This window comes from Apium graveolens, chromosome 10, assembly GCF_009905375.1.
Source record: "Apium graveolens cultivar Ventura chromosome 10, ASM990537v1, whole genome shotgun sequence".
Lineage (NCBI taxonomy): Eukaryota > Viridiplantae > Streptophyta > Magnoliopsida > Apiales > Apiaceae > Apium > Apium graveolens.
Window position 1 is genome coordinate 69,143,348 of NC_133656.1, and position 26,352 is coordinate 69,169,699.

At 37.5% G+C, this 26,352-nt stretch overlaps 1 protein-coding gene across 1 annotated transcript; it reads left to right on the forward strand.

Moving 5' to 3' along the window:
- The first annotated feature begins 8,869 nt into the window (after positions 1-8,869).
- On the forward strand, positions 8,870-25,933 carry LOC141690048 (tRNA-specific adenosine deaminase TAD1). The gene is made up of 11 exons (XM_074494630.1): positions 8,870-9,146; positions 10,186-10,306; positions 19,287-19,459; positions 19,549-19,683; positions 20,612-20,725; positions 21,079-21,248; positions 21,397-21,473; positions 21,576-21,695; positions 21,774-21,861; positions 25,114-25,228; positions 25,662-25,933. The coding sequence occupies exons 1-10, from the start codon at positions 8,948-8,950 to the stop codon at positions 25,225-25,227; spliced, it is 1,311 nt and encodes a 436-aa protein (XP_074350731.1). The 5' UTR covers positions 8,870-8,947; the 3' UTR covers position 25,228; positions 25,662-25,933.
- Positions 25,934-26,352: the final 419 nt, after the last annotated feature.

Consider the following 26,352-nt stretch of genomic DNA (forward strand, 5'->3'; position numbering starts at 1 on the left):
CTTGAACTCTGTGAGCAGGGAGAAATCTCCTGTCATGTGTCTTGAACAACCACTGTCCAAGTACCATAGATTTCTTCCATTTCCCTGCACACCATAAAATCAATCAATTTGATTTTGGTACCCAAGTTTCCTTGGGTCCATTCTTGTTAGCCTTTCTCCTAGACTTCATTCCTCCTACATCTTTAGACTTAGGTAAGTTTGAGTCAACCTTGGTCTTAGATGTAGTTGGTTGAGGCGTAGGGTTAGTCACAGAATCATTTAGCACATTTGTAAAATTATTAGGCATTGATTGTGCAAACATGTCATTCCACATGGGCATATTGTATGGCATTTGAGGCATACTAAATGCAGCAAGATAAGGATTGTTAAAATATGGCATGTTTACAAAATGTGCATAAGGATTTTGTTGAGACATAACAGGCATAGCATGCAAAGGTGATGCAGACATATTAGGCATAGAAGAGGGTACAGTTATGGGAGTCTTCTTAATGGATTTACAATTAGCAGATAGATGATTAACACTACTACAATGCACACAGCTTTTTCTAGGAGCATACCTATCAGGTGTGTAATTGTTATGTTTATTAACTCCTACCTTCCCATTTCTGTTGGATTTTCTTTTAGATTCCTTTTTATCCTCAACCATCTTGAGCCTATTATTTAACTGTTCTAAGGTCATGTGCCCTACATTCACCTTACTGACATCTTTGGATGTGCTTGCTTCTTCTTTGACAAAGTTCTTTGAAGTTGAACCAAACTTTTTGTTGAGTTTCTTTAGATTCTCTCTTTTAGAAACATCTGCCTGTTTTGATTGAGGAACCTTCAACGGATGCTCCTTTTCTTCCTTCAACGGATAACTTTCATCATCCGTTAATTCCACATCCGTTGACAGCCCATCAATTAATTCCAGTTTCTTTTTATTTTTATCCCAGGCAGTTTCACAGAATGATTCAATTCCTTGGACCTTAGCAATTTGAGCACTTACATCCCTAGATGTCTTCCAGGCTTTAATCACCTCTTGCTCTTTCTCTAATTGATTGGAAAGTATTTCTACTTTCTTAACAGATTCAGCTAGTTCATTTTCAACAGATATACAATGCAACTTTGTTTTCTCTAGGTCAATCATCTTATCTTCTAACAAAGCATTTTTATTACTTAAAGACAGATTGTTCTCTCTAATCCTACTATTTTCTTTAGCAAGAGATTTAAGAGACACACGCAAATGATACAATTCAGTAGACATGTCATTAAAAGCATCATTGCACTCTTCTTTAGTAAGCTGTGTTAAGTCAGTAGTGATTACCTGATTGCTTGATGAACTAACTTCATTTTCTTCAGAATCAGCCATGAGAGCAAGGTTGACATACTCCACATCTTCATCCTCTTCATCTCCATTAGCTGCCCAGTCCCTTTCTTGAGTAATGAAAGCCCTCTCCTTTTGCTTGAGTAGATCAAAATATTTCTTTTTGTAATCTACTTGTTCAAATTTCTTCTTTTCAGAAGTTGGCTTTCTGCACTCACTTGCAAAGTGTCCACTTATACCACAATTGAAACACTTGAACTTGGATTTGTCCACAGTGTTTTTGTGAGGTTTAGTGGCTCTAGTGTTTTTCTTGAATTTCATCTTTGCAAATCTTCTGGACAGAAATGCAAGATGCTCATCAATACCATCTGAGTCATCTTGGCTGGAGTTGTCTTCATTTTCAGCAACTTGCTCTTTCCCCTTGCTTGATTCCTGATTTCTTATACCATCTTTGGAGTTTGATGTAGATCTTGCAGTTTCTTGTCTGCATTTCCTCTCATCTTCAGCTACCAATGCAACTGAATTTCCTTTCTTTCTCCCCTTCTCCAATATCTCATCCTGTTCCAGCTCTAGTTCATAAGTCTTCAAGATTCCATACAATCTTTCAAGAGTGAAGTCCTTATAATCTTGAGAGTTTCTTAAGGAGACAGTCATGGGTTTCCATTCCTTTGGCAAGGATCTTAAAAATTTAAGATTTGAATCCTTCACCTGGTACACTCTTCCATACAGCTTCAGTCCATTCAACAGCATTTGGAACCTATTGAATGTTTCATTTAAAGATTCATTTTCTTCAAAATGAAAGTATTCATACTGTTGAATGAGAAGCTGCATTTTGTTTTCTTTCACTTGTTCTGTACCTTCACACAGTAGTTGAACTGTGTCCCAAACCTCTTTGGCAGTTGTGCAATTTATCACATTATCAAACATATCCATGTTAAGACCATTAAACAAAATGTTCATAGCCTTCTTATCCTTGTGGACTTCTTCTGTGTCTTCCATTGTCCATTCTGCTCTAGGTTTTGGAATGGATTGACCAACAGCAACTGTGGCTGTAGCAACTGTTGCTACTTTGTGGGGAATGTGAGGACCATTCTCAATGCAGTTTACATAACCTTCATCTTGGGAGAGTAGATGAAGGTGCATTTTCACCTTCCAATGGTGATAACTGTCTTTGTCAAGAACTGAGATCTTTACTCCAATATCCTTCTTACTCATCTTTGTTAGATTCCAAGATCTTTAAACTCTTTGTATGTCAAGAGCCTGCTCTGATACCAATTGTTATTCCTAGTGGACTAACAATGAGATTTACAGAAGGGGGGTTGAATGTAAATCTCAAAACTTTTTCAAGTTTTGAGCAGTTTATGAAAGTTGTGTGTTCAAGAAGAACAAGTGTGTGAATTGCTTTAAGCTAATACAGACAGATATATATTCAAGCACAAATGTAAAGAACACAACAGACCTTAAAAACTTTTCTGGTGGATTTGTTGTTCCACCAGAGATGGTATTTTAGAAAATCTGTGATTAAACAATGTTGATCACAGCTGCATCCTAGTACAAACTAGATGAATTTTCTCTCAATATTTTTCTAAACAGCTCTGGAAAATCTCTCATCTAATTACTAGCTTCTACTTGGTTTATATATTACCAAGTGTACAAGTGAAGAACAATATAAAATACAGTAATAAAATAAGATCTTCACTTGCTTCTTTTCCTGTTCACTCCAGTACTTTGTTGACTATTGCATCTTTGTACTAAAGAAGAACGGCTGCTTTTTCTGTTGTTCCTGAAATTCGGCTACCACATCTCAGTTGTCTCTATCAACCCATGTGCCTCTGTTTGTAGGTACAACTACCCCTTATCAACGGCTAATCATCAGAACATCCGTTGAAGCTTTCATCCGTTGATGCACTCATCCGTTGAAGGATGTTATCTGTTGAAGCTTTCATCCGTTGATGCACTCATCCGTTGAAGGATGTTATCCGTTGATGACTTTATCCGTTGAAGCTTTAGAGACATCCGTTGAAGCTTAGCTTCTCATCCGTTGAAGGTCTTTAAGTCATCCGTTGATACCACTTCACTTATACAAAATTACAAGGCATGAAGTATTTACAATTGGCCTTCCTATCTGCATATCATCTAGTAGTCAACATGACTCATAGTTTCTCTCAACTTCCAAGAATTACATTTTAAATACAGAGACTGAAATATGCTACAACACTAGACTTATTTCTAAGTAAAGCTACACCATCAACGGATAGCCAAAGTGGTCTTATCCGTTGAGGCTACAGACACTAAATTTCTACTTAAGTATTTTGTTAAACATATCATCAAACTAATGCACATACATTCCTAACAAGGATGCTCTAGGTTCCGCTCAGAAATCTATAACCATAAACACATTTCACTTCGTTAGGTTCCGTCCTAATTCACGGTAAGTCGCACTCATGCGCTACTCATTATACACCCTCTCAACTCATACTACCCTTAACATTTATTTTAAGTCATAAACACTTTATGGTCACTTCATTTTCCTAAGTATCTTGAGTTCATTCTCATTATCGTTGTCGGCTCCGCTTAAGGATTCTTACGGTTTCTACTCGCGCGGTCTCGGCTCCGACATTTTTATAAAATTGAGAAATCATTATTTTCACTTGAAATTTTTATGAAAGTTAGGAAACTCCACATGTTACTCTCTGTAAAAATTTCATGATTTATGAATACTTTTAAGTCTATCCTTTATATTTTCAAAGTTCGTGATTCGTAGCAGTTTTTGTCGCGTAAAACATTTTTACTAAAACGATCATAACTTTTGATCCGTAAATCGGAATTAAGCGATTCAAGCGCCTAAATGATCCTTATAACATTTTCTATCTTAAAAAAAAAGGTTATTTCTCAAGAATATACAGTTTACAACTTCGAGACTTTCTGCAGAAACTTAAAGTTACGGTTTATTAGTTTTAACGAAGTTACGTTTACGATCGGGGTTTCGTTTATGCCTTAACTATCAACACAACCACCAACAATCATCATATCATCATCAACACACAAACTCCTCTCAAGAACATCATGTTCTTGAGGCAACAACAACCAACCTTAAATCTACTCAACTTAATCATCAAGATTTCATCAACAACACTTAGTAAGCTAAGTTTACTAACACCCACTAAATGGATCTTAAACATGAACCTTAAATAAAGTTAGGCCAAAGATTTTTACCTTTCTTGAAAGCTTGAGATGTGTTCTTGAGGATGGTGGAGGCTTGGAAGTGTTTGGTATGATTTTTGGAACCTAAAACCACCATTAAAATCAAGAAACCAAAGAGAGGTTACTATTCACACTATTCACTAGTGAGTTTCTTGAATTTATTCCACCCATCAAACCTTGATAAAAAGAGATGAAAGATTTTTCTTACCTTAGTTTAGTTGCTAGGAGGCTTGGGAAATAATTGTGTGACTTTACAAGAACTAGAGCTTGGAGTTTTGAATTACAATTCCCCTTTTTTCTTCAAAATAGCCAAATGGGAGCTTTGTGAGGGGGGGTATTTATAGCACTTGGTTGCTTCTCTTGGATGATTTCTAGGTTGCTTCTTGGAAGGTGACTTGATATCTTTGCAAGTTGATCTTTATTCTTCCTAGGATAGCTTAGGTTTATTCCTTGTCTCCAAATCCATGGACAAATCTTTGTAGCTTGCTAGCTTACAAGCTAAACTACAAGGTTAGCTCCTTAGCACACTATTTGCTAGCTAGCTTGGTCATCCTAGGGTTAGCTCACTATTTGATGAAGTAACCATGGTTACTTCCTTACCATGGTTTAGTTAGTGCGTTACGTTTAATTAATCGTTTACGCGTTCGCTCGATTACTTAAACGTTCTCCGCAATACTTATTCGTAAATGGTTCGCAAAGTAATTCTTTTCATTTCTAGTCCTTATATTTTTATTTATCCTAATTGAATATAAATCCGTAGGATTTTAATCTCGTAATTATATTGTGATTCCCGTAGTCCTTGATAAGTCGTAATTACGATCGTTTTTCAAAGTTCGTTTTCTTCGAAAACTAATAGCGTTTACATACACTCATTTGGTACGTATAGTTGTAATATCGATTCCGAAACTCATTTTCTTATGCACTATATAGTGTGGGCTCAAAAGTTTTCCCGTCTGTCAGGGTTACTATTCATTAAACGTTTTACAGGGTCTCAAAAATTCGAGTTATTACAGGTATTATGCAACTTATAAGCAATTGAATCAACAATTAGATATCAAGATTACGAAACAAGCATGAATATATATCATATCAACATGCTCCAATATATCGCAAGATTTTCTAATTACAATAATGCACTAATCACAAGATAATGCATATACATATATACATCACAACAACAGTATAACGTGTAGAAAACTTGCCTGAGTGCTCCGGGGTAGACTTAAGCTTAAAGTGGGTCCGGTAACCTATGAACAACAACATAAGCCGGAATTAAACCACGGTCGCTTAAGAAACTAGACTTTAACCAATTGAACCCTAACGTTTGCTTATGGTCAGTTCTACGCTTAACAAATCACATAAGTCGTTCGAGTACCCTCGGCTCCACCATTTTTAATAAATTAACCATTAAGAATTTTAAGGCGATTCTTTCGCGAGTACTCTACCAACTTCCTAATACACTTTACATAATTGTTTCATACTCCAATTAGTCATTTAAGGACCTTAACCAAGGTTTCAAAGTAAGGCGATGGGTAATGGTTCGTTCGCGAAACGACGTTACTTAAAACGGTCGTTTCTCCTAAACCGTACATCAGAACCAAGTGATCCACATATCAAAACGAAGCTTACGACACGCTCTAGATAAACATGGAAATGTTACAGATTGTTTATTGAGTTTTCTGTCCTGAACACTAAGAACAAGCAGTTGAATAAAAATGGGCATTACGACGGCTATATTTACGAGTTTTCCAAGTTTCTCACTACACCAAAACCTCACCAAACAACCCACAATCATTAACACATCAAAAACTCAACTAAATAATACTATACCAATCCTTATTCTTCAGATTCTTCATCTCAACCAACCACAATCAAGTTTTATTAACTATAACAAGATTCATTCACCAAATCACTCCAAATCCAAATCCAAATCAAACTACTAATAATCAAAGGTCATGTTTCTCATTTAGAAACCAACCATCAAAATCACTAATAATCAAAGTAAAGGATAGGGTTTGAAGTTTATACCTTCCTTGGGAGGTGTTAAGTTGCTAGGAAGCCTTCTACAAGCTTGATCTTTCCAAAGAAATCAAGAACACAAAGTTAGGCTTTGAAGTTTCTAAAAGTCCGATTGAAAGAACTGTAAAAATGAGGGTCTTACCATACTTATTTGGACGAGACTTGTGAACAGGAGTTGTAGGCCATCTCAATACCTTTCCAAAGAGCTATAGTACATACTATTTGAGTGAGTATTGAAGGAGATATGATAGTTTGTAGTTGCTGCTCTGGTTTTGGCCGAGAGCTTGCTTCTTTAAAATGAAAAGTCAAGTTTGTGTTATGATTTTTTGTTTTGTTTCTTTGTTTATGGCTTGGCTAATTTTGAGGATTTACCATGGTAAAAAATGAATGGCTCACAATCAACCAACAACACACTTCTTTTTGTCATGCTTAGGTCATCATTCTTATGTCATCCAATTGCCACATGTCTCTTCCTTGTGGTTTGATGATGTCACAATCCTTGGTTTCTTGTACAAGCATGTCTCTTGGTCGCTTACTTGTTTTACGGTTCGCTTAAGTTTCGTTTTCGTTCGTCGTTTGAGGGATCATATCCGAAATCTTATTACTTGAGTTCCCCTAAACCTTTCTCAATATTTTATATTCCTTTTTATGATCCCCTCTTAAAATCCTTGAATTTAAATCCTTTTTATCTTGTCACCTTATACTCAATTCTTTCGGTATCTGGTGGATTTTCGGGAAAAAATCAAAGTGTTCGAATTTGGATTTTGACGATCTTTACATACACTTATTTACTTTATGGAGTACTAATATGATCTTAGAATATCAATAAAAGAACTCCTACATAGTGTGGCATGAAAAGTTTTCTTAATCAGCATAATCAACAAAATCACTAATCATCAGTGTTTCAAAGATTCCCAAAATTGGGGTTATTACATTAGGAGCTATTACAATGAAGACATTGCATCGACTGTCAATTCATTTTTCACGGAATACACCATAAACAAAGACCGGAGTTAGACCAAAAAATAAACATTTCCACTTCCTTGCTTCTTTCTTCCAAAACTTCACTTCTACTTCATGAAGTGCATAAAATTTCTTCTCTTCATCAATCTTTCGAAGCCTCCTTAACAACCCTACAATCATCCCTTTACTTTGATTGCAAAATGGAGCATCAACCCACCTGAAAAATCCATAACCATTTTCACCTTCAACGCAACCTGAAAACCTTTTACGAGCGTTGTCATCTGTCTACGCTGTCCTTTCCACCGCCCATCTTCCACATAAATATTTAATTTTCTTTGTTCAATTTATGTTTGCACTACACCTGGTACAAGCTACTGCTTCCACATACACGATATATCCATTAAAATATGTCTAGACAGATATACCCTTAGCTCTGCACAGAGATTACACGGAGTCCTTTCAATATAAAAAAAAATTTAGCCATTAAACTGGCTAAATATTTAATTTAAACAACTTCTTGCAACAAAATTATACTTCAAATATAACTACAATTAAGTCTTTTAACTGAAATAAGGACATTTAGGTTCATTTATATGCGCGGGGCTAAGTCTGTCAATGGATCGGGTTTGGATCAGATCGGCCTAAATCCATATCCATATCCATTATTTTTTCGGATTCAGATTTGGATCGGATCAGCTCGGGATTTTTATAGGCCGATCCATATCCGGATCCGTTCGGATCACGGATTTCGGGTTGGATATCCGCTCCATTTATGTATATTTTTTTTTTTAACTTAACTTATTACAAAATTTATTTATAATTTACAATTCCGAAAAATATTAAAATACAATTAGAATACAACGAAATTCAAAGATAAATTACAAACTAAAATTCGCTTTTTGAAATAAACATACCGAGTTGTAGAATATTTTAATTCTAACTATGAAAAAATTGATGTTGTGAAATGGAAGTGTTATATAAATTGAGATTTTGGGTTACGCGGCTCTAAAAAGTAGGAGAACCGGGGTCATAGAAATGAGGTTATAGAAATGGGTTGTACGCTTGAAACCGAACCGAACGAAATACAAATAATGTAACTTGACTCGAGAATAATACGTTTAAAATTACAATTATTAAAAAATATTTTTATTATATATATATAACCGGATCGGGTTATTAACAGATCGAATTGCCCTAAATCCTTATCCACTCCATTTATAATCAGATATTTCTTATCTGATCGGATCCCGGATCGGATTTTTAATAGGTTGATCCATATCCGTTAAAATAACCTCGAATCAGATCGAATTTTCGCTCGATTGACCGGGCCAACCGAGGGAGGACAATTTACTCGAATTAAAAAAGTCCAACAAAAGCTCAAATTATCCACTCCCCTCCCCCTCCCTCTCGCTCTCACACACAAGTGAGCTCGCTCATCTTCACCGGAGCTCTCTTTCAATGGCGTCTCGTTCTTCATCTTTCACCACTACAACGACGTCGTTTTCATCACCGCCGTCGTCGTCGGTTGATAAACGGTGGGGAGAGAAAGTATCACAAGCAGTATTTTCGAAATACAACTCTCTGCCTAAGAAAGGAAAGCCTCAAGGCCGCGAAGTCACCGTTATCGCCGCCTTTCTCGTCTCCTCTCCTTCTCAAGGTTTGTATTACGTTACCGAATTTCATCGCATTTGGTTTTCGATTGTTTCGGGTTGTTTTTTTTTGGAATTGTGGTTGAATTGTGGTTGAATTGTGGTTTTGGTTGTTAATTTGTGTTTATCTGAAGCTAGAATGTTTATTTTTGCAGTGTTTGTGGTTGATTTTGTGTAATTTGGTGAAATTGTTATTGATTTTGAAGTTGAATTGTGGTTTTAGTTGTTATTTTTTTAATTGAAGATAGAATGTTTAAATGTGAAGTGTTTACGTTTGATTTGGCATAATTTCGTGATATAGTGGTTGATTTTGAGTTTTGAAGTGTTACTACACCTAGCACATTCGTTGTTTTAAAAATTGAGTTTGATTGAATAGGACGTGGCTTTGGTTGTTATTTGAGTGTACTAACACTAGAACATTTCTTTATGTTTGATTTGACGTAATTAGTGAAATTTTGTGATGTGGAAATTGAATTTGATTAAAATACGATTTGGTGGAAAATGTATTTAAATAAATTAGAAAATCGTCTTTAAGGCTGTCTTTGCTTTCTCGTTTGTTTTGTGTGTAATTAGAATTGAAATTTGTTGTTCCGGGAACAGAAACATTCAGTTATTGAAGTATTTGCCTCTTGGTTTAATGTAAATTGGCAATACTTTTGGTTGTTTAGATTACCACGTTTTTATTGATGTAAATTTGTTGTTTAAGTTTGTTTGTGATTAGGATTTTATTTGAAGTGATCTGGTGCGTTGAAACTAATATGTTGCATTAGGAGCTGGAACTAAGTGCATAGTACGATCGCGCCTTAAAACATTTAAATTTTGTGCATTTGATTTGATGTAATTTGGTGAAGAGTGTGGCTAGTTTGAGCTTTTCGTTGTTTATTCAAGTAGTTTTAACCCTCTGACATTCAGGTTTTAAATTATTTGTTTTTCTTAATCAATGGCCTATTTGGTTTTGATTTCTTGCAATTTGGCAAACTTGTATTTGCTTAAATTATGATGTCGTTTTCAATACGTGATATGGTTGTTTTCTTTTTGTGTGATTAGAATTGAAAGTTGTAGCATTGGGGACCGGAACCAAGTGCATTGGACGGTCGCGGCTTAGTTTGAACGGTGACGTGATGAATGATTCGCATGCTGAAGTTGTAGCCAGAAGAGCTCTATTGAGGTATCTGTTTTGCGGATTACTTGATTGATTTGATTCTGGCGTTTAATGTATAAACATTTTCGTTTTTTGTTTTGTAACTGAATTTGATAATTTCTGCTGAGATTTATATGTACTGGACTAATGTAGTGTAGTAATAGTTTATATGTGTTTGAAATCTTATAATTTCTTACGTGTTTAATGCATCCATATCAGAATCAAGTTTAATTAATAGAACTGCTGTTTAATACATAGTTGAAGTTGTTTTTCTTGAATTTATTTTCTGCCGAAATTAGATAAATTAGACTATAATATAAATTTATCTTCTATATTTACTTGTTTCTGCTGTGTCATTGACATGGTTTTTATATTTTTTGCAGATTGATCAATTTAAGAGTTGAGTTATAAGTAAAAGTAGTTTTGTGTTTTAGTTTGTTTGCTTTTGTTATTTAATGGAAGTACCATAGTGTTCAGCCTATCATTAGATGTTACCTAATGGAAGTACCATAGTATTCAGTCTATCATTAGATATATATTATATATACTTTCCGTGTTCTGTCCCTAAACACATGACTAGAAACATAATTCACTTCTTGCATCACAACAAACATAAGAGGATTTATAAACATGCAAACAGCGTGTATATATGTAGAAAATTTGGCCTATTTTGGATGTTTATATACTTTCTGGTTAGACTTTTAATTAGCTATGCGCTTTAACTCGTTATTCCTGCCACCTTCCTGGGCATTGTGGTTCCTTATTCAACATATAAGCTCTGTTGGGCAGAATGGAATGGAGGAAGAAAAGAATTGGGGAGAACAAAGAAAATGCTAGGAGCGTAACGTTTTTATTGTAAGTTTAGTGAATGATGTGTGTACGTGGAAGGATTGAGTACTTCTAAGAAAGCAAAGCGATTTGTTACCCTAAACTTATGGAATGGAATTGGAATTGGAAGAACAGCTATGTATACATTCCCAGGAGACATTTATTTAAATTTATCTCAACTATTCCCCCATTTTGTTCGTTCCAACCAAACAGGCCTTAGTTATGTGGTTTAATTAGTCAGCTGGAGAAGTTAATTACTTAAACTGATCTTGGGCTCAGCATTCGGGCGGTTCGGTCCAAAAACCGGACCTAACCAAATAGACCGAAAACCGAATTAGTGTTTTTTTAGGACCGAACCGGACCGAAGTTGTAATTCGGGCCTGGACCGGACATAACCGAAATATTTCGCTTCATTTGGTTCGGTCCATAAGAAAACCGTAATTTTTGAAAATTTTTCAATTTTCATTCCTGCTATATGATTAACACAAGATTGATACAAGGCATTGGTGCAGACAATTTGACAGAGCAATGCAACTTAACCTTAGCAGCTAGTCTGGTAATAATACTAGAATAGAACCAGGTACAATGCCAATAGGGTGAGCAAAAAAAAACTGAAAAAACCGAGACCGGGCCGATAAACCGAAAAACCAAACTGAAAAAAACCGAAATCGTAAACCAGAAAAAACCGTTACCGAACCGAACCGATGTAACGGGGTTTGGTAACGGTTACAGTTTTGTCCCTATAACCGAACTGAGAAACTGAACCGTTGATATAGAATCATATAAATAAATTATTTTTATATAAAATTATATAAAATATATTATTCACTACTAAAAATACCTTGTATTAGCTGCCTATACTAAACATGACAAACATAGTTAAAGACCAGTTGGTAGATTTTTGTATTTGATTTCAAGGAAAAGGTACTTGTGCCTTGTGTTGCTAATATATAAAACATAGAGATTAAAGAGCTCTTGCCATGCATACTGTTTCTATCAAAACATAGGTGGTAAATAGAAGTTATAACTTTAAAATAATAAAAACTGTGTTATTGTGAATTCCAAATTTAAATTCTTTTTTGTTACTGTATAACTAAGAAGCACTGACACTGATACGACGACACGGGACACGGGGATTCGTCAATTATCAAAGTGTACAGGATACGGGACACGACAAAAAAAACTATAAAAATATAAAAAATATTTTTATATGTGTTATATATATAGATGTATGTATATATTTGATTGTATATATATAGGGTTATAAAAGATGAAGAGGGGAGGTTATAAAAGACAGAGAGACACAAAATTATGATTAATATAAGATGGTTTGGGCTTTTAAAAAAAGATGTTAAGCTTTTTTAAGATGATTTTGGGCTTTTCTATATGGGCTGAGTCGGTGGGCCGTGTCGGTTGCGTGTCGAACCCGTGTCGGTCGCGTGTCGAACCCGTGTCGGTCGCGTATCGGTTGCCTTTTTCTGTCGACACACCATGTGGCATGTCGGACACGTACTCAGCCGTGTCGGTGCCGTGTCGCCGTGTCGGCCGTGTCCGATACGCATACGGCATCCTTTTTGGAGTGTCGGTGCTTCCTAGCTGTATAATATTTTCAAGCTTTATGTTATTTAATTTTTAAATACTTTTTAATTAGGTAAAATAACCTAAAAACCGAAACCGATCAACGGTTAACCGAACCAAGAAAAACCGTTGTGGACGGTTCGGTTACGGTTAGTAGCTAAAAACTGAACCGAACCGACATATACGGAACGGTCAGGTTTTTGCTAATAGCCGAGCCAAACCGACCCGCGCACACCCCTCCATTGTATTTAAATCTTACAAATTGTGAAACTATTACAAATAGCAAATCCAATATAGTACTAATTCTGAAATTAAAATAGTTCAACAACCCCAGATCAGACTCTACATTTTATAACTCCTATTGTCCGTGTCTGTGATGTTTGGACTTGTAAATAAAGAGGAAACTCACTAATTGATATAAATATAACTCGATTAAACACTTCTCTCAACGATTACAACTGCATAAAGATAGATATCTGGACTTTCGAGAGGTCCAGTGCTCTCCTAGGGTTTAAAAGAACAGAAAATTACAATTTCATCGATAAGATATTTTCCTAATTCCTCTCTCTAATATCTCCCCTTCCCTTCCTTGTTCACTTCCCTTCTTACCCTTTACTTTGGCTGTATAATGACGTCTTTGCCCCTCCGCTGTTTTCTTGCATACGTAATTAATTTGGTACTGGGCTGGTCCACAGATTTAGTCATGGGCTGGTTCATTACAATACCTCCGTCCCAATTACTCACCTTGTCCTCAAGGTGGAACAATGGAAACTGGTGATTGAGGGTGGTAGCATCTTCCCATGTTGCTTCAAATCTTGGTAAATCTTTCCATTTGATCAACACTTCGAGTTCAACAGCAGACCCCTTTTGCACTTGCCTGACTTCAAGTACTGCTTCAGGTTCCACAACCATCTCCATGTCACCAGATAGGTGTGGAGGAATAGTGGGAGACACCGGGGTCACTCCAATACTTCTTTTGAGTTGCGAGATATGGAATATAGGATGAAGTTTACTGCTCTCTGGTAGTCCCAATTCATAAGCCACCATGCCTACTCGTTTTGTAACCTTAAACGGACCATAAAATCTAGCTGCCAGTTTTTCGTAAGGGCGTTTGGCCAAGGATCTTTGGCGATAGGGCTGCAAACGAAGGTATACCCAATCATTTACTTCAAACGAGTCTTCCCTCCTTTTAGAGTTAGATGTCTGTCTCATCATATGCTGGGCTCTGACTAGATTAAAATGTAAGTCCGCAAGAATGGCATCTCGCTCCTGCAGAAGCTCTTCCACGCTGTTCACCACAGACTGCCCTTGGGTCATTTTCATTAAAGGTGGTGGATCACGTCCATACAAGATTTTGAATGGGCTCATCTTCGTAGAACAGTGAGGGGAAGTGTTAACGAATATTCTGCCCAGGGCAGCCACTGAGCCCATGTCTTTGGTTTACCACCCACAAAGCATCGCAAGTACGTCTCCATAGCCTTGTTCACAATCTCTGTCTGGCCGTCCGTTTGAGGATGGTAAGCCGTACTACGCTTCAACGTTGTGCCTTGGAGCTTAAAAATCTCTTTCCAAAATGTGCTAAGGAAAATACGGTCTCAGTCCGACACAATGGAGCCTGGGAAGCCATGTAACCGGACTATTTCCTTGACAAAAACTTCAGCTACCTTGAATGCATCAAAGGGATGTCGAAGACCAATGAAGTGTGCGTACTTCGACAAATGGTCCACTACAACAAGCACAATGTTAATCCTTTTGGATAAGGGCAGTCCTTCCACAAAATCAAGGGAAATATCTTCCCAGACTAGCAGGGGAATCGGCATCGGCTGTAATAATCCTGCTGGGCTTTGTTGTGATATCTTTTGCCGTTGACATATGGTACAGCCCTGGACATACCTGGTCACATCTTTTCTCATTCCTCTCCAGTACCATTCAGTAGTCATTCGTAAGTAAGTCTTGAGTTCTCCCGCATGCCCCCCTAGTGCAGAGCTATGATACTCCTGTAGTAAGGCTGGTATAACAGCTGACGTCCTTGGTATAACCCTTCGACCTTTGTAAAATAATTTGTTGCCACTCATCGTAAACCCCAAATGGTCTTTCGAGCCAGCTTGCAACTCTTGCATTACCTGCTGAATTTCCTTGTCACCCCCAACTTCCTTCTCCAATTCCTCCCACGACACTCCATGCTGAGACACTAATGAATTTAACACCACTTCTCCTTCTGTTTTTTTGGACAAGGCGTCGGCCCCCCGGTTTGAAGCTCCGGGCTTGAACTGAATTTCAAAGTCGTAACCCAGGAGTTTAGTCACCCACTTCTGGTATTTCGGGTTGATTTCTCGTTGTTGAGTCAAAAATCTTAAACTTTGCTGGTCTGATCGTACGACAAAGTGTCAACCCAGGAGGTAATACTTCCATTTTTGTATTGCTAGACAAATCGCGATCAATTCTTTCTCATAGATCGATTTCTGCTGAGCGCGGACCCCTAACAATTTGCTGAAGAAGGCTATGGGGCGATTAGCTTGCATTAATACAGCACCAACGCCATAACCCGAGGCATCCGTCTCGACCACAAACAGTTGGTTGAAATCAGGCGTACGCAGTACAGGTGGTTGGACCATTGCTGATTTTAAGGTATTAAAGGCGACTGTTGCTGCTTCTGTCCACCCATAATTATCTTTTCTCAACTGTTCAGTTAAAGGACTCGCAATTTGGGCGTATTTTGCCACAAATTTGCGGTAATAGCCGGTGAGACCGAGAAAACCCCTCAACTCCTTTAGATTTCTGGGAATTGGCCATTCGATTATTGCTTGCACTTTCTCCTGGTCAATTGCCACTCCATCTCGAGAAATCAAATGGCCTAAATATCCTACCTCTGTTTGCCCAAACGCACATTTATTTAAATTTGCATAGAGTGAATTTTCTGCCAGTTTCTCATTTACATGTTGCAGGTGCTTTCTATGTTCTTCCTTGTTCGGGCTGTACACTAGGATATCGTCAAAAAATACCAAAACAAACTTCCGCAAATAAGGCCGGAAAACATCGTTCATGAGAGATTGAAACGTTGCTGGGGCGTTTGTCAACCCGAACGGCATGACTAAGAATTCGTAGTGCCCATCATGTGTTCTGAACGCAGTTTTGTAGGTGTCGTCTGCCTTTACTCAAATTTGGTGGTACCCCGCACGCAAGTCCAGTTTAGAGAAAATGGTTGCTCCATTGAGCTCATCCAAAAGCTCATCTATGACAGGGATCGGATATTTATCGGGCACTGTTTCTTTGTTGAGTGCACGGTAATCTACGCAGAATCTCCAAGACCCGTCCCTCTTTTTAACTAATAAAACGGGGCTGGAAAAAGGACTAGTTGAGGGCTTAATGATACCAGCTGCGAGCATTTCCCCAATCATTCGTTCAATTTCATCCTTTTGGCATTGCGGGTATCGATAAGGTCTTACCCCTACCGGATTACTGCCCTCCTTTAACACAATGGAATGCTCGTGATTTCGAACCGGGGGCAGACCAGTAGGCTCATTAAATACCCCTTTATGCTGCTCAATGATCCTTGTTAGAAAGTTTGGAATTCCAGGCCTGCCATCCTCTGTTTTTATGCACTCCATTGTCTCCATTTGGTTACACTCCACCTTAAACCCCCCACCTTCCTTGCGCAACGTCCTCAACATGGCCTTGAGAGAGATTTGTGCTCGCACCAAAGTTGGGTCCCCTACCAAGGTGACAGTTCCCCTTTTAACTCGAATTTCATCACTTGAGTTTTCCAGTTTGTCAATACCATCCCTAACTTCTCAAGCCATTGAATCCCCAAGATCACATCCGAGCCCCCCAATTTTAAAGGCAGGAAGTCCTCTACCACTTCAACTCCTCCATCCAATTGTAAGCAAACCTCCCGACACAATCCTTCTCCTCGAATCGACTCCTCATTTCCCAGTGACACCCCAAATCCACCCGACTCCGAAATTGGAGTTCCTATCGAGGCCACCGTGTTTAATGAAATAAAGTTGTGAGTAGCCCCGGGATCAACCATCACTACCACTTCATGATTACCAATTAAGCCTTTGAGTTTCATTGTTTTGGGGGTTGAGAGACCAATTACCGAGTTAAGAGATACTTCTGTAATAGCTTCTTCTGCTTGCGTGATTGGTGAGTCACCTTCTTCCGCCTCCAAGTCCCTTTCATCCTCTTCCTCAATAAGCATTACACTTAGCTCTTTCTTCTTGCATCTATGACCCATGACCCATTTAGCATCACATCGATAACATAATCCTCTGGCCCTTTTTTCTTGAAGCTCCTTCTCAGTCAATCGCCTCACTTCCCCTGTGGATCCAGTGGCACTGATCGTTGATTTAGGGCTATGTGTTGAGATAATAGATTCCGGTGAGCTGGGCCCCCAAGACCTTGATACAGGTGGATTAAGAGGGCCCAAAGAGTAAGGTGGAACCGTTGAGGACCCTTTGCTATAAACTGAATAAGACCCACTCCTAAACGAACTGCTCCCAATTCTTTTGTGACTTGCCACTTGATTTTTTTCCTCTACTCGAACAGCCAACTCCATTGCCTGTTCCAGACTGACGGGATGTAACATCCGTACCTCCACCTTCACTTCATCCTTTAACCCATTTATGAACTGTCCTAACAAAACATCTTCTGAGATTCCATCCAATGGTGCAGCTGTCTCAATAAACCTCCTTCTATACTCCTTAACCGTAGAGGTTTGTACATTCGCTAACCATTGTTCGTACAGGGAGCCACCAGTTGCAGATCTGAACTGCCTCAAAACAAACATCCTCAAATCCACCCATCTCCGAATGGGATGTCATTTATTTTCCCACTGGTACCACCGTAAGGCATCGCCTTCCATAGCCACCGCAGCTGCCTCCAACATTTCCTCCTCTGTAAGATGGTAAAACGCAAAATACCTCTCGACTCTCAACACCCACCCATCATGATCTGTTCCGTCAAAGATAGGCATATCTAGTTTGCGATACCTCCAGTTCCCATTACCTCCACCCAAGCTCCCCATTCCTCCATATCCACCATACGTTACACCCGGACCTCCACCTGATCCCCCTCCTACAACACTGCCTCCTTGTAAATTGCGAACCATCAGCCCCCATTCATCTCCATTTTACCCAACGGGGTTACACCTAATTTTTCAACTGTGGTCCCCAGTTGATTCACACTAGCATCTATTTTCTCTGGAACAGGTACTTGAAAGGACTGTAGGTTTGTGAGCGTGGAACGTACCTCTGATTGGAATTTGAGTTGCTCATTGCGCATCGTGTTGATGAGTGTCTCGTTGTACTCTCGGCTGCGGTTGATTCGTCCTTCCAACCGGCTGGACATGGCTTCAAACTCTGCCCCCATCTTCTGATTCGCCACTCCCTGACCCTCCATCAACACCTCTGTTAGTGAATGTTTCATAGCTTCAATCGCCTTCTCAACTGTTTTCGACACCATCTCCTTTACTGATTCATCCACCGCCAACAACCTTTCTTCTATTAGATCCAAGCGCTGCGCTGTCGTCGGAGGTCCCATCGGAAAGAAGGGGCTCTGATACCACTTGTGATGTTTGGACTTGTAAATAAAGAGGAAACTCACTAATTGATATAAATATAACTCGATTAAACACTTCTCTCAACGATTACAACTGCATAAAGATAGATATCTGGACTTTCGAGAGGTCCAGTGCTCTCCTAGGGTTTAAAAGAACAGAAAATTAGATAAGATATTTTCCTAATTCCTCTCTCTAATATCTCCCCTTCCCTTCCTTGTTCACTTCCCTTCTTACCCTTTACTTTGGCTGTATAATGACGTCTTTGCCCCTCCGCTGTTTTCTTGCATACGTAATTAATTTGGTACTGGGCTGGTCCACAGATTTAGTCATGGGCTGGTCCATTACAGTGTCCTGCATCACTTCATGGTTATCTCGAATGCTCCAGTCCAACCTACAACCTGCATCTGTGAATGAAAATATAGTTTTACATTAATCCTGTACAATAAGGAAAAAAATATAACAGTACCAGCATATAACTAAACTTATAAGTAGCAATTAACCACGACTCGAACCAATCCCCTAACTTGAACAAAATGTCCGATGAAGTTCATCACTAAGAACACAGCAAGGTGGGTTCTGTTTCGGATCGGTTTTTCTCATCCCTGAACTGATCAATACTCTTTGGGAGCAGGTTAGAGTTTTGTCTTGAAAAAGAAATTAAAGGAGCTTGTTCACTTTTGTAAGTTTTCATGGGTTACAGTGGCGTATCGACCTTACTTTATTTACAGCCCAGCCTTGCTACTATAGTAGGGGCTTGGAAAAACATACATGAAACTGGGATCAATTGAAATTAACTTTCTCTTTCTGTATAAAATTGAATTTGGCTTTTGAATGGTTCTATCTAATATTGTTTTCTTTCTTTTGTTTCATTGCTTATGATATGAATTGTCTCGACTGAATTCTTTTTAACGTTCAGATATTATAAATTTGAATAACCATGCTATTTATAGTGCCACAGATTGGACTGGTGTATGCGCTGTTTTTACCTTTTCAAGTTAACTTTGAAATATTAGTCTTTTAAGTTTGTCTTTTTGCTGCTAGGTACTTTTACGTAGAGCTTCAATCTCATATAAACAATAATAAGCTCAGTAGTGAAAGTAGTAAAATTGCAAGTGACGACTTCCTCTTCCAATTGGAGGCAGAAGCGTTTAGCCAAGGAAAATACAAACTGAGGCCTGGCTTGAAATTACATCTTTACATATCACAGTTGCCGTGTAAGTGTCTACGATACGAGTATCTCATAGTGGGATTGCATTGTAATTTTTTTTTTCTAATCACTGTATTGTGTTTGTTATTTGTTTAGGTGGAGATGCGTCATTGAGCTCACAACTTTTCCCTTGTTTAAGTAGTTCACTGAGAGAAGGGGATTCACGTTCCTCTACACAAAAACTTAATGATCTCATGGAAGAATTTCTGGAGTCATCTGTGGGGACAAACGGTAATCTTGGGCCTCTCCGATGCCTTAAACGATGATTGTCACGTCGATAAGTCGAGTCGATAGAGGTCTAGCTTGTCGACTAGTCGTAGACTAGTTGCTGACTAGTCGACAACTTAATATTAATTAATTAAATAATACATAATAATACATATCTTATATATGTAATTTCCTACAACAAAATCCTAACATTCCCATATTCATATATTTATCAATTACAAAATAGAATATATTAATTACAAACATATCTTTTTTTCCTTTCATGTACACGCATAAATATGCTAATTGTACCGGTATATAAACTAAATACATGTATGTTCAGTTTTAATAAATTCAAACATACATAAACACACACACACACAAAGATTTATAAAATGACTGAGATTAGCATGTTGATTATTGCTTTTGTTGAGTAGGTTTTTTGAAATTTTCATTTTTTTTCATTTTCAATTTTGATTGGATTTTGCACTTTTCGACCGACTAGTCGACCAAGTCGACCGACTAGTCAACAATTCGCAATTCGCAAGTCGACCTCTCCAGTCGATTTTCTAAAACCGACTAGTCGACTAGTCGTCGACTAGTCGCGACCAGTCGAGCTCCGTGACAACAATGCCTTAAACTATCTATGCTTCTATTCGTTTTAAAAAAAACAGAATTGGCCTGATAAACAATCCATATCTAGCCCCGTTTCTTGTAATGCGTGCATGATTTTAAATGTACATATATCATCTTTATGTGCGTCTCCTGTGCTATCTTCAGTTTTTCCCGCATGTTATACATTTTTACAACCTGGACTTTTATTGCTGATGTAGGTGTCTTAACAGTTTGTAGATATCTCAATAGTTTATCCATGTTTAGTTGATGTAGGTTAGAAGCTTATAAGTTGGTATATCCCCTTGTGCATTTATTAAGTAGCCGCCTCATGTATTAGGTGATTGCTCACAAGTAATTGGCACTGTTCAAAGAAAGCCAGGTCGTGGAGAGACAACCTTGTCAGTTAGCTGTTCTGACAAGATTGCACGTTGGAACGTTGTTGGAGTTCAAGGTATATATACTGTTTCTTTTCTTGTCCATGTTGATATTGAATCCTTAACTGGAGAACATTGAATATGAGATAGCAAGCATACATGTCACCTGTAACCTACATGTAGACTGATTATTTCAAATAGTTTGTTAGGAGTAGAAACTTATAGTAAGTCAGGTTGGCTGATGAAGAAGTCACCTTCTTACGTTCTTACGAGCAACATAGAGCTCTTTGTTTCCCCTTTTTTTTCTTCGTAATAGGTTTGTGGTTACGTTGCTTCCAATTGACTGTTATACGCAGTGACATTCCTCTTGCTTCTTTTCACCTCTCGCCCATAAGATTTCCTATAAATTTCTCTCAATCTCTTGCTGCAGGAGCATTGCTTTCTTATTTTCTTCAGCCAGTTTACCTATCTACTGTGACTGTTGGACAGCCCCTCCAAAAGTTTGAAATCAGTGAAGTCAAAGATCAATTAAAAAGAGCTTTATATGATCGGATTCTGCCTCTGTCTAACAAGTTGAATCGTCCCTATCAAGTTAATAAGGTTGTAAGGTGCAGAATGTCTTTCCTTTCTATTCTTTTGTCTTGATTATTTATTGATGTACTCGTTTGTGTGTTTCTGGGGTGAGGGTGAAGATTACTCGAACGGGCACCGGGTGGACTAATCATATTTTTCTGGTTGCAATTGGTAGCCAGTATTTTCGGTGGCCTCAACACCATTAAAGGAGTTTCAGCATTCTGAAACTGCTCTGTCCACTTTGACATGCGGGTACACTATCAAATATTGTTCTAGATAAACAAAAGTATTCAGTAGCTCTATTATTATTTACTAGAGTAATTCTCTTACAAAGGATTATGCTTTGTGCCACAGGTATTCAATTGGCTGGGACAAGTCAGGCTGTCATGAAGTCATTCTTGGAACTACTGGAAGAAAACAAGGCACGTCCAGAAAAGGATCGGTATTTCCATCTAGCGAGTCATCTTTATGCAAGTAAGCTACTAACATCAATATATAACTCCTTAAGCGTTGTGTAGGTCTGGCTTTCTGATTAACATTATTTTGTGCCAGGAAACGATTATTCGAGCTGTTTCTGTCATTGAGGCATCAGTGCTTAACCAGATACTTTAGCAGCAAGATTTCATATCAGAAACTTAAGGTTACTTTCAATTCCAAAAAATGTAGCTAAGACTTCTTTTTGTGACTAGTGGTTTCTTGTGACACGATGATGAGTTGAAGTTCCTATGTCTTCAATTTATTCTACTGAAGTATAGATATTATCGAAGGGAAGTTACGAGTATTAAGCTCGTGAATTTGGTGTACAATCACATAGCTCTTTGATTCTGGAAGTTCAGGGAGGGGGGATAAGTATTTGACTATAAAAGAAAGTGCCTATAATTAAGAGTATAGAAAAGATATGCAAAATTTTGAGACCAAGATTTTGTCTTAATTTATGAAGGCCTGGACGCATATTCTACTTCGAACTTATGTGTTTTCCCTCCAAATCCCTACATTCTTGCCTCTCCCTGTGTGTTTCATTACCTTAAGTTGTCACTGTAACACATAGTATAGGTATGTCATATTGATATTCTGTGTAGGTAAGTAGGTTAATACATAAGTAAATCTACAATTAAAAGAAAAATTCTTGTTTGTTAATTTAAAAAAAAGGTGGTCGAGTGTGCACCATAGCATTTTTCATAATTTAGTTCATATATTAGATTTATATTTTTTTTTCAATATTCTGTAATGGAGCTGGTTCCTTGTTGAGTAAAGAATAAATGTAATGATTATTTTCTTAAAAGAAGTAAAAGTGTGTGGTGTGTAATCAATAAAGAAAAATTTGTAGAAGGATAATTTTATCTATGGATGATAGGATGTCTTTTACACTTGTCATCTTGGGATTGGTTTGTATCAGTGTGTAATCGAGTGATGATAAACTTATCCTTTGTGATAAGATATCCTTACACTTGTCGTGCTTGAAATGCTTTTTAATTTATTATCCTATTTAATTGTTTCTTCTAGATGATCATGCTTAGGGATGCTTTGTAGTGGTCGAAAGTATCTTAGCCTTGGTCAACTTTCTAATAGATGACTACTTTACCCATTGGATGCCTGGATGGGTGAATTTTGCATGTATATGTGCTCATAAGGAGTGAGCAATGACTTCAGAAGAAGTTTAGCAAGCTCATTTCTTGGAATTACTTTTGGAACATAGACACAAGGGGATTTTGAGTTGGCATTTATATGGAGAGAGCTTCAACCACATTACTAGGAAGACTTTTGTAGCCAGAATGATTTCTGACATCATAAGCTATATAATAGTGAAGAGAAACAATTTAAATTCATACAACTTGTGGTTTCCTGCTATATGAAGTTTGACCTTGAGATTGTTGTAATTACTATTTAGGAGATTCATCAGGAAAAGTGCGTCGTAGAACTATTTCAAAATAGAGTAGTCTTGGACAACGAGATGCATGCATGACTGCATTGCTGAAACCTTTGTAGAGCAAGGCTAGTCGAGCAACTACCAGTAGGACTTTCCTTTCATACACGGTAGAAGCCATTTTGACACTTTCGAAACAAATATTTGTCAATGAAGTGGAGATTAGCCATGAACTCTCTGTAGCTGTGATAATGACTTGCTTAGGAGTATGCGGAAAATCTGCCCAATTGAGAGAACTAGGATATGTAGTCTTGTTGATAGAATAAGTTTTTTTTTTTCCTTAAAAAGCTCAACTTGTTAGATAAAAGAACATGTCTAACATCTCATGACACTATCAACTCAAGACATTTAGTTTTATTTCCTGGTGAAGTGTTTATATGGATTCAGTAAGAGTTATTGGTAACTAAAATTCTACCATCTTGGTTATAGTACAATCATCAACTTTTTTAAGGAAACTGAACTTCAGTTTTTAGAGGGGACACTGAAGAAGAACTTCATGGATTACTCAAGGAGGAAGATGGGAGAGAAAGATGCAAAAGGAGTGATATGATTGGGGCTAGCTATTGGATTGAGAGCTCATATTTCTTAAAATTCTCCAATCTCTATAGTATTTTACTATAGCATCACATTATGAGCAATACAATCCTCTTGCAATAATTTGATCATATACCCATCATCACAATTCAATGTCATAGCATATAGGGCCACCAGTCAAAATTTAACAAGATTTTTTAGATTTATGATGTGGATGATCTGGGAAATGTAGAAGCATACTCCTACCAACTAACACCTCTGAATTTTTAAAAGAATGTGAGATTTAAGCTTTTATAGCTTTCATACCAAGATAGCTCATTTGGAGAGGTATAACGTATTAAGTACCAGGAGAGATGCAATAAAAAATAAGATGAAACAAGATACCTTCAAGAAAAGCCCATAATTTATTAATCGGGTAGGAGAGATTGGCATTTTTTTTCTAGTCAATTATTAATATATTTATTATAATTTATCATCTTCTGAGAGATTGGGCTTTTATGTCAAGCCCGATAAGGAAAAAGGATTTAATAAAATAACAAGTCGAAGGCCGAGATGCCTTATCTTCCTTCTCCAACAAATGCTACATATAAACAGAGAGACTATAGAGAAATTAGGGTTTTAACAGGGGTTTGTAACGTTGACATTAAAATCTATGACAAGTTTAGCCGATTTGTTGTTGCAATTCTTTGCAACCGTCTCAAGAGTTTTCTACACAACATCCCTATACAATTTTATAAATGCTTTGGGCGCCATATCACCATTTTTGTTGTGAAGATCCTTCAGAGCCGCGGAGGCTTGGCAACATTGGCAGTAACCGTCTATCCCAAAACCAGAGGTATTGGGATTTGGACCATATAAATACCATTCATTGAAACAGTTTCCCTGACGCGAAAGCCTATGTGAAGCTTAAAGAGTCGATCATAAATAATAATGAGTAGAACTTTGAGGCATGTAGTGTTAATCCTTGCGAGAATCAGTATGATTCTCCAAATCCGAGCTTAGAGCAATAGAAGTTGGAGTTCTGTCAAAGCATCCATGCTTAGAGTTCAATATTGTAGTAATGCCTTGTTGTGGAAGCTGGATCCTTTTACTAAGACTGTGGATGCCGGAGCTCTGTAGCCACTTGCAGTGCAGCCCTCTCAGGCAGATCTCTTTTGGTTGTTACCCTCAAAACATAATCTGTTTCCCTTCAAATTTCCCTTCAAATTTCAGTCATATTAGTTTTTTTTATCTTCTCTATAGTATTCTGTATGGGCCTGAACTAGCAGGTTATGTGGCTCTCCCTTGAAGAAGTTTTTTTTTTGTTGACTCACAATCCCAGCCTTCACTTGACCACCCTAAGCATTTCTTTTATCTATTCTAGTCAGAAAAGTCAAAACATGATAGTATATTATACTGATGTACTATAATTTCTTTCATTAATTGTATTTGCAGGAAGGGGCTGAAGGATACCGATCAGCTTCTAAGATTGTTAAAGAGAGTCCACTTTTGAAGAACTGGCTTGCTAAACCATCAAGCTTAGAGGAATTTTCTCTTGCACTACAGTGAGGTGAGTTTGTGTATACATGAATATTTTTTCCAATTATTTTTTATAATCTGTTGGAACAAAGCCTGATGCACCAATTGTATAAATCATTAACTTTGACCACAAAAATGATCCAAATTACATTTCTGGACGCTATCAGGCTTTTTAACCCTTTACTACCAGTCGTTGATTTATGGAAGTTATTAGTTAAAAATGATATATTTAAGGTAATAACTAGTTTAAGTTTAAATTGAACTTGTACAGTCGAGATTAGAATTTGAATTTCAGATGGTGTTTCTGAAATAATTAAACTTTGACTTGTGGATGGAGGAAAACACACTGGATGTATGTGAGTGCGGAAAATAAATATAAATTTATATAAAAAGATAGATCTGAAGCCATAACGCCCCCCCCTAAAAAAGTTACTAGATTCATCTACTTTGTTATTTCTGTGCAGAAAATTGCAGGTCCTTTGCCTTTCTTTTACACTGAGCTATTTGCTGGGCGAAGTCAAGCATCAATAGTCGAGAACTTCCCATATAATCATTAGCTTGCTTCATTTTCAATAAACCCCGGTTAACGTAGTTTTACCGATATTCTAAGCAGCAGCTCATTTTCTTAATATATATGTTTGTTATTATATGCGTGATACTACAAACTATATTAGGTTTAATTCAATTTATTTGAAAAGAAGGTTCAAGTTTTGTAAGGAAGTTCAAGTACTTATCAGTTGCATAGATGTGCAGTATTTGTCAATTCTCCCGTTCTCTGCTTTTAAGAGCACCTCATTAGGTGCTGGAGAGTGGAGCCTGAAGAACCAATTTCTTCTTAAGATGAATATCAATTAATTAAGCGCATACGCCAAACGTGAACAGCAAGCCGTCAAAAGAACTTTTTATTTTTTTTACAAAAGCACAATTGTTTATTTATATTAGTTAATGAGGGCCGAGATGAGGGCGAGCATTCGCTATGTTTAATAGCGGAATGTTGTTTCCTTCCCTCTAGCATACCGGAATGGCACACTGCTGTCATCTTCACGAGTATCGGACTAGATTTAGGATTTTGAATTTAGACATGAATTTGTTTTGTTCATGATCATCAATTATGTTATAAATTAAACTTTCTACAGTTATTATGTCAAAAAGAGA

Bases quoted from the DNA above. Each gene is read 5' to 3' on its own strand.
- LOC141690048 (XM_074494630.1), top strand. From the start codon at position 8,948: ATGGCGTCTCGTTCTTCATCTTTCACCACTACAACGACGTCGTTTTCA. The intron at 20,726-21,078 runs GTATATATACTG...CTCTTGCTGCAG, and splicing joins GAACGTTGTTGGAGTTCAAG to GAGCATTGCTTTCTTATTTT. The intron at 21,249-21,396 runs GTTGTAAGGTGC...TGCAATTGGTAG, and splicing joins GTCCCTATCAAGTTAATAAG to CCAGTATTTTCGGTGGCCTC.